Source organism: Arctopsyche grandis, chromosome 1, assembly GCF_051622035.1.
Source record: "Arctopsyche grandis isolate Sample6627 chromosome 1, ASM5162203v2, whole genome shotgun sequence".
NCBI lineage: Eukaryota > Metazoa > Arthropoda > Insecta > Trichoptera > Hydropsychidae > Arctopsyche > Arctopsyche grandis.
Genome location: NC_135355.1, coordinates 28,445,042 through 28,454,381, shown reverse-complemented (window position 1 = coordinate 28,454,381; position 9,340 = coordinate 28,445,042). Strand labels below are relative to the sequence as shown.

At 36.4% G+C, this 9,340-nt stretch overlaps 1 protein-coding gene across 2 annotated transcripts; it reads right to left on the bottom strand.

Moving 5' to 3' along the window:
- Window positions 1–452: 452 nt before the first annotated feature.
- Window positions 453–6,608, bottom strand: LOC143909659 (uncharacterized). Of its 2 annotated transcripts, none has more exons than XM_077427746.1 (6): window positions 6,325–6,608; window positions 5,691–5,952; window positions 4,584–4,843; window positions 3,191–3,304; window positions 2,941–3,115; window positions 453–2,872 (listed from the first exon to the last, which is right to left on the bottom strand). In XM_077427746.1, exons 1-6 carry the CDS (start codon window positions 6,439–6,441, stop codon window positions 564–566), a joined length of 3,237 nt encoding a protein of 1,078 aa, XP_077283872.1. In that variant the 5' UTR covers window positions 6,442–6,608; the 3' UTR covers window positions 453–563. The 2 variants fall into 2 exon arrangements, with proteins under 2 accessions (XP_077283872.1, XP_077283877.1); XM_077427751.1 differs by lacking the exon at window positions 6,325–6,608 and adding an exon at window positions 6,124–6,251 and having other exon boundaries at window positions 5,691–5,971.
- Between the last annotated feature and the right edge of the window lie 2,732 nt (window positions 6,609–9,340).

Below are 9,340 nucleotides of genomic sequence, written 5' to 3'. Positions count from 1 at the left end.
TCCATATTCGTCGTTCAATGATAACAATGAGGAGTTTCAGCCACAGCTGAAAGGCAAAGTTAACCATAAGACTGGCGAACAAAAGGCTCAGCATTAAATGGGCTTTTGAGGTATAACTCGCGTCGACAGTAATAAGGGGGTTGGATTACCTCAAACTTTGGAAGTTGTTCAAATATTAAAATTCTCCGCTTTGGCGACACCTGAAGCCTCCAAATCTCTGCGGTAATCCCTCGGATACGAAGCGTGTACAAAGGACAATGTCGACCCGTATCCTTGCCACCAACCATTATACTTTTGCATTTTAAATCACATAAATGACGACATCAAAAAGTTCATTTGGGAATTCGTTCGTTTTAATAATGAAAAATAATGCGTATTTTAAATTTTTGCATTGTTAATATCGAAGAAATGCTACAAGATAATTTAATTAGATAAAAAAAAACTAACTAAAATCGATTCAATTTGTATTTGAATAATCATATACATACATACATATGTAATCAGACAAACAATACGAAAACATTGTATAATATATACAAAATAAAATTATTATGAAATTTGCATCAATCTCTTGAAGACTTCTTTTTCTTTTTTTTAGTGTGGTTGTTTACTAAGCTGTTATCTAAAGTAAGATCGCAAACACCGTCGTTTGTTAAATCTAATTCGATAATTTTTTCATAGGTAGTCCGTTTTCTCTTTTTATTAAGTTTCAGACTATCAATTACAGGAGAAACAATTTTTTCATCAATGGCAATGCAATCCGAGTCTTTTTGATTTTCAATGTTCTTGTCACTTTTCTTCTTTTTAGCACGTTCAGATTTATCGATTGTTAAGTCGCATAATTCGACCTTGGCATCTTCATTAATCGGAAGCTTCACAGATTTTGTAGAATTGATGATATTGCCTTTGGTGTCTTTAATAACCGTCAAATCACATAATTCTGTAGATTCTTCTTTAGTGCTTTTAACACTTTTGCGATGTTTTTTATTATGATTTGGTTCAATTTCGAACTGATTGCTTTCATCGAGTCCCAAGTCAACCGACAAATCAAGATTATGAATATCCGAAAATGCTGACTTTTTTTCTCTCTTTTTCTTACTCTTGATACCATTATTCTTAATTTTTTCAAAAATTTTAGCTTCTCTGCTCAAAATACCAGTATTATTCGGATTCCTTTCAGTTTCATCCTGAATATCATATATATCTGACCCTTTTTCGTTTACTACTGAAATTAAGTTACGGTTGTCGAGCGTTAAGTCAAAAGTTTCGCATAATTGGATATCATCCTTTAAAACATCGATAGTCTTCTTATGTTTTTTCATTCTATTACCATTGATTGGAAGGGATTTATTGTTTTCGTCGTTACAATCTAACGAAATAATAACGGGCGTGATTATTTCCGAACCAGATATATCACTACAGATGGAAATATGCCTTTTTTTCTTTTTTAATTTCTCATTACTCAAAGCACTTCTACTACTGATAGCATCAGCATTTGCAGAATTTTCTGTAATAACGTTCACATTGTCAATACTGATCTTTTTTCGTTTCTTTTTGGAAATATTGTTATCATTTAGATCATCGTCGACTACTTTACTTTTATTGAACTCACTTGAATCGTCCAAATTAACACAGAGGCTATGATTCCGATTATGATTTATTTTCTTTTTCTTTTTAATAACAACTTCTTTCCCCAAATTCGTACCATCATCGTCATGGTCTTTACAATGCGATTTTCTTTTTGCCTTAGTAATGATTACCACATCTGCTTCATCAACATTTGGATCGCTAACTGTGCTAACATTAGCAACGTTTTTCAGTTTTTTCGAAATAAAGTGATTTTCAATATCTGAATTAACATTATCCTTTGTCTTTTTGTTTTTGTTTTTGACAGGTTTATTTGCAAAATTCACATCATTACAATTTAATGTAATTGTCGTATCTGGACAATCACTTTTTTTCTTCTTCTTTTTCAAAACTTCTACATCCCTTCCCACATTTTGTATATTGTAATCATTATTAACTTTACTACTGATGATTTTTTCAATACCATTTTCACTAAAATCTTCTGCAATTTCATTCAAAACCTTCTTATTTTTTTTCTTCTTTGTAATCTTTTCAATATCTGCAGTGTCGATATCATTTTGCTCACCGTTATCATATTCAATATTGTTAACATGTGAATCAATAGCAACTACATTAGCAACATTCTTAATTTTCTTCTTTTTTGTAATAAGTATTTCTTTCTCTTCATCCAAATTTCTACTATCACTATATTCATGTTCAACAATGGCTGTTTTTTCTACAACCATCTGTTTTTCAAAATTATTTTGATAATTTGAATTAAAATTAGAATTTTTTGACTTCTTTTCGTTTTTAAAATTATCCGAGGCAATGTTTTCTATTTTCAAATTTGATTCACTTTTATAGTCTTGATTGTAATCAATCCAAGCAGCATCTGATTCTGCTACAAATTCGCCTGTCTTTGAACTATAATCATCGATATGACCATCATCAAATCTTTCAAACACAGCTATAAAAAATCCACTGGTATAATCAGTATCAGGTTTAGCATAAATGCAATATTCTCCTATGTCTACGTATTGTGTATCACCAGTATTATTCCAATTATTGTTCAACTTTTCCTTGGCAGAAACTAGTCGAAATTTTCCTTTGTGATTTTTCAATACATCCCTAATAACTTCTTCGTTTTCTTTTGGGTATAAAGAACATGTGCTATACACAACACGTTTGGCTGTATAGAATTCGTTCAATGCGAACCTCAACAATTTGGCTTGAAAATTAGATAATCTCTCCAACCTGCCAGATATCCTATCGCGTTCAAAGTCATTAGGTTCACCTCTATCGATTCCTAAAATAAATATTGAAAATTACGCAACGAGAAACATAAATCAATACAAAATAAATATAACAGCATACCTGAACCGCTACAACTGGGATCTAACAGTATATAGTCTACATTAGGACAATCTGTCCTCCTTAACAATGTAACATCTTTATTAATAAGTTTTACACACGTAGCCCCAGATGCTTCTACAAATTGACTTAAGACATCAAATCGTTTTTGATCTTGTTCAACTGAATAAATAACGCCCTAAAAAAATTTTTTTTAATTAAAATATACTGTTTATAAGAAGCATAAAATATTCCATCAATTTAAATATCTTACATCGTTTTTAATTAATTGTGCAAGATGAGTAGTTTTCATTCCAGGAGCTGCACACATATCTAGTATTGTACTTCCAGGAGTTGGAGCCAGCAAATGTCCAGCCAAGCAAGTTGCCTTATTAATGCAAAAAAATAAAACATTTCATTTTGTATACTTTCTAATCATTATTTTTACAAAAGAAAACAAAAGAGTCTTTGTTTCACATTTTTTAATCATACTATTTTCTTGCAAACGTTCAGCATTGATAATAGAAACATTGATTCCTGGTTCGGTGATTATTCCGCAAAAATCCATTTCGCGCAAGTCACTAATATCTCGATCACGGAACATCTGGCACCCAAAAACTCCATCAATCAAGCGATCACGCGAAATATCGTACTAACGAGAACTCGAGTGCCAAATGTTCCGTGATCGAGATTTTAGTAACTTGCGCGAGATCGCTTTTTGCGGAATAATCCGTTTACCATTAATTCCCAATGTTGAAATCTTTTATATAAAACAAAGACCATTAATTTTGTGTGTGTGTGTAATTCGTTTGTGATTGGTTGTCGTCAAATTCTTTTCTGATTGGCTGTTGTTAAATATTCAAATAATTTCGATTCAAATAAATTTAATAAAAAAAACAAATTAATGTTTTGAATACCGAGTGGGACTTCTAGTAATCGTATATAATAATGGTCTATTGCATACGTGTCGAGTATGTATGAATGTAGTGAATATGCTCCGTCTATCCTTCTCCCTGTGGAATCGTATATCGTGGAAAGAGACGCGGCATATCACTTCGTTCAAATGATTGACTGACAAAAACAAAAGATTTTTTTTCAAAAAAATTAATTAAATTTTAAATTATTAATTCCTTTGATCCCAATTGCGATATTTACCGAGTGCACAATTATGTGCACACCGGCCACTATTCGTATACAATAATTGTTAATTGCGCGCGTGTTTAGTGTGTATGAATGTAGTCAAAATTGCTCCGTTTCTTTTTGGAATCGTATGTTGTGGAAAGAGAGGCGGCATATACCTAATATTTAAAATTTAATTAATTGTTTTGAATAAAAAAAAATGTATTTTTAATTTATTCTTTTGTTAATTTCGGCTGATCAAACGGAGTGCACAAGTATGTGCACTCAGGCCACTAATTATAAAATAATCACTAAAACGATTCGTTAAATGTGTCATATGAAAAAAACAAATATTAAAAAAAAGATCACACATCGATATTGATAAGTTGATTTGATAGCTGTAATGCACTATCAATGTTATTATCATTGACACGATGGCAGCAATATTGATTGATTCTTATCGCAGATAAAAAATACTTTAAGACTTTTATTTTTCCATTCAGAATTACAGTGTCAGTTTACGCCCAAAATTAAATAGGTATTTGTACCTTGTCTTGCAGAAAGATCTCGGAATTTATGTATGCTTCATGATTGAAAAACGACGTCTTGCTAGGGAATGCGAACACCACTTTAACATGATAGTCCGTGATGAAGTCGTACTCTCCCAAATTTTCGAGTTGTCGTAAGTAATCATCGTATGACCCAGATGTGCATCTGACAAAATTCCATCCTTCATTGCGAAAATTTTGAATAGCATCGGTGGTGTTCAATTTCAGAGTATTCACTCGAATGTAGCGAGGTTTGGTAACTGTAATTTTGAAATTATTCTACATATTTATAGGAAAAGATATAAGTGAGGCATAGATGCCTAAACTGTATTACTTTTAGTGAAGATGGTTGATTATATATCAACTATACCGAATTGTATAAAATGTATGTGGAATGCCAACATACATATGTACATACAAACCTTATGAGAATTTTATAGTTTTAGACAACTTGATAAAAAATTTGTGTAATAATTTTAGTTCATGTCTACAGTTTGCCCTTTTGAGATTACATATTTAGTTTGTATACAATATGGATACTTTGAAACAAAAATACAAACACAGGTCATGAAAAAAAGACACAAATAAAAAACAATAATATTTAATGAACTCACATTTACAATCTATATAATTACAATTCACAACATGTAACTAGATAATGGAATACTTCAATACACGCAATATGTATAATTATTTATGCTTTATTCTAATATAATTTAATCTTGTTTTTCATTCAAGTCTTTTTTGTCACCAGTGTTAGTCGCAGACTCAACAATTTCATTTCCATGTTCATCGTATTCTTTTTCCCTATATCCTTGGAACGCATATGTCAAAATTATAATGTACATCATGGCTATTGCCGTGGAAACGGACCAAACGGTGTTAGTAAACCCGGTCACCTGATAGTGATCTTTAAGCACATATTGCGTCCCAAAAAATGCCGCAAACGGTAGGGTGAACATTGCAATACTATAGAACATGAAAATGGAAAGTATCCAAAGCACGTGCCTCGTGTGGGGCGGTAAAAACGGTTCACTTCTCTCCATTATCTCAATTTAAAAATCCAAACTCTGAAAAAATAAAAAAAATACGCAATGAATAAATTACCTTTTTTGACACTCGGCTTACGGGCAGATAACGAAATGCAGAAATCTTTATATTCTTCGTAAAAGTGATTGACTATTTTAAAGGGTTTTGATTCTCCGATCAGCGTTTTCTTTTGCCAAATAAGCTCAGTGAACAATATTCTTGCCATACACAAATCGAAACGAGGTTCGATTTTCAATAGATCTATTTTAGCAAACAATTCTAAGAGATCAGATTCATGCTGAAGTGTTTCGACGACCAACGCATATATACCACTTTTGTTCTGTAAATAATTAAAACATCTTTAATGCGTATATAACTGATTTGGTACTACATAAGTGTATACATTTCAGACAGACTCTAGATCTACATACATACATTTATATATAAAATAAAATAAAAGAAGTACATTTTGTGTTATTTCGACTTAAAGAAAACAAAAGATAGCTACTACATAGATTCTACAGCAGTGTTTATTATGCTCGTGCTGGCTGAGCTGTTGAGCTAAGTATCTCGGTTTGAATTTGATGAAAAAAAATACGTCACTTTAAAAACATAGCTCATAAATGTGACAAACATAACCTATAAATGTTTGATATGTTAGGTGGTGTCATGCGGGTGAACAGGTGTAAATGAATTAGAATGGATTGGTTACATGATGTATTCTCTGGCTGAAGATGAACTCCTTGGCAGATTTCCCTTCTTTGCTGATCCTCAGGGCCTTCGCAGCGGCCTTATAGAGCCGCGGTACGGGCTCCGAGTGATAGAACATCGGTCGAGATACTGTTATTGCTATTGCTATTGCTAATGCTACTGCTAGTGCTGCTTGTTATTGATACTGCCTTTCATCCGAGTCGGCCCTTCGACGACTCCACCCCACACTCACGAGACACGACACACGAGACGTTGACGTTACTCATAAAACCACAACTTACGTCCATCCCTGAACGCCACACACGGCTAATTTTTATTTTATTTTCTGGTTAAAATAGGGTTTTAGAGATTTAGGTCTTAAATTGAATGTAAAATCTTTATGTATTAAAAGACGAATAGTCTTTTAATACATATGTTGACGTTTTGTTAAGTTTTAGTTTTCTTTACTTTAAAAATTCTTAAATTTCAACACGCAATAAATGGCAGGGAGACAAGGAGGTTCAACCTCAAGACGAAATATTAACCATGGATGTGATTGAGATTCGTGCATTTTTTGCAGTTTCGTAACTGCGGAGGGTCAGTATTTCTGAACAAAAGCATCTATCAAAAACCAGAACATTTGGCTGTCCCGAATGGTACTTTCTGAGCGTCGGGACGAGAAGATTGAAACTGGGACAAACACGAAATACCGGGACGCCTGGCAGCTCTATCTGGAGGTTGTGACTTGTCCTTGGTACGTAGATTAACAATGCGTAGTACGCGTTTACCATGTATTTCTAAGTTCGGTGATTACTAGTCAAATGTGAACCGGTCGCTCTAGATCGGTCACACGTGATCACCCGTCACACTAAAACTGGTCACACCCGAAAATTGGTCACGAAAAAACTGGTAACATCCAAAAATTAAAAATTGGTCGAATTTTTGGGTGTGACCAGTTTTTTCGTGACCAATTTTCAGGTGTGACCAGTTTTCTCGTGACCAGTTTTAGGGTGTGACCAGTTTTAGTGTGACGGGTGATCACGTGTGACTGATCTAGAGCGACCGGTTGTCTTGTGACTGGTTCACATATGACTAGTAGTTAGGGATCCCAATCGAATATTCGAATATTCGAGTATTCGAACTGTAGGAATCTCGTCGTCGTCATCGTCATCGAAACATTCGAGAATATTCCGCAACAACAAACTACATTCCCGAAAACCAGACGTCGTACACCTGCAGTCATTATATTAAACTCAAGCGGAACGCCCCTACCAGTCGAGTGGAACCAAAACGGTCGAAACACGCCGCCACCATTAAACCACATCGAGCGGAACGGCGCCAATCATTCCAGAAAATTCTACGCCTCGGCAAAAGTGCATTCCTCGTTCACGCATCAACAACCACATGCGCTTACGCATCAACAACCACTTCCATCAATCGTTCCAGAAAATTCTACGCCTCGACAAAAGTGCATTCCTTTCTTACGCATCAACAAACCACCACCATCGGTCAGGCGATTCCAGAAACACTATAAAAGGAGGTACAACCTGTAGGCGGGGTACGATGTGTCTGGACGGTGCTGTTGGATGATCAGAAGGTTGCGTAGATCACGTCGGATTAGTACCAATGTAGGCGGGTTACATGTGTGTTGACCGTATCCCGGCCTAACGAAACACTGTTGTGCTAGTTTTATAAAGTTTTATTGTTTGCCTATGGTTGTACAAAGGTATGGTATTTGTGGGCAAAAGTATGTCGTTCAGCGGTCTCTGGATATGGTAGAGTGTCGCTGGCTCAGCATTCAGCTATGTACGGAAGGTCTCTGGATACGGCAGTGTGTTGCTGGCTCGTCCGGCTGGTTGATCTTCCAAGTCCGCGTAGTGTAGTGGTGGCTGGTCAGGAGCTGTATGTTGACTGGTCTGCTGCTGTGTGTCGACGCTTGCTGCTGTGGGTCGACTGGTCTGGTGCTGTGTGTCGACGCTTGCTGTTGTGGGTCGACTGGCGTTGTTTGCGTTGTACCTCCTTTTATAGTGTTTCTGGAATGCTTGGTGGAAGTGGTTATTGACGCGTACGAAAGGAATTTTGTTTTCGTCGAGGCGTCGAATTTTCTGGAATGCTTGATGGAAGTGGTTATTGACGCGTACGAGAGGAATTTTGTTTTCGTCGAGGCGTCGAATTTTCTGGAATGCTTGATGGAAGTGGTTGTACGAGCATTTAGTTTATTGATGCGTACGAAAGGAATTTTGTTTTCGTCGAGGCGTCGAATTTTCTGGAATGCTTGATGGAAGTGGTTATTGACGCGTACGAGAGGAATTTTGTTTTCGTCGAGGCGTCGAATTTTCTGGAATGCTTGGCGCCTTTCCGCTCGATGTATTTTAATGGTGGCGGCGTGTTTCGACCGTTTTGGTTCCACTCGACTGGTAGGGGCGTTCCGCCTGAGTTTAATATAATGACTGCAGGTGCATGTCGTCTGGGTTTCGGGAATGTAGTTTGTTGTTGCGGAATATTCTCGAAGGTTTCGATGACGATGACGACGACGAGATTCCTACATGGCTCTCCGGTGAGTGTTAACGATGTGTGTGATTTTGTGGGAATCTTGATGTGTTGGAGTCTATTGACTCGATGGCGTCGTTGTTTGTCCGGTTGTGCTGGAGAAAGTTGTCTCGACAGCGGGTCTTGTGTTGCATGCCGGTCCAAGTCTTGTTCTCTACCAGGTTGCTTATTTTGGGCGAGCTGCGTTGGTAGTGAAGGTTTGCGATGGCTTGGATGGTGCTGTTGTGCAGGCTGCTGTGTTCTGCGTGGAGTCATTCGCGTGACTGTTTTGCTGGTTGTGCTGGAGTTAGTTGTCTCGGCAGCGGGTCTTGCGTGAAGAACGTTGGTTGACGAAGTGCGTTGAGTGCTGGTCTTCGTTGGTTGTGCTGGAGTTAGTTGTCTCGGCAGCGGGTCTTGCGTGAAGAACGTTGTTTGACGAAGTGCGTTGAGTGCTGGTCTTCGTTGGTTGTGCTGGAGTTAGTTGTCTCGACAGCGGATCTTGCGTGAAG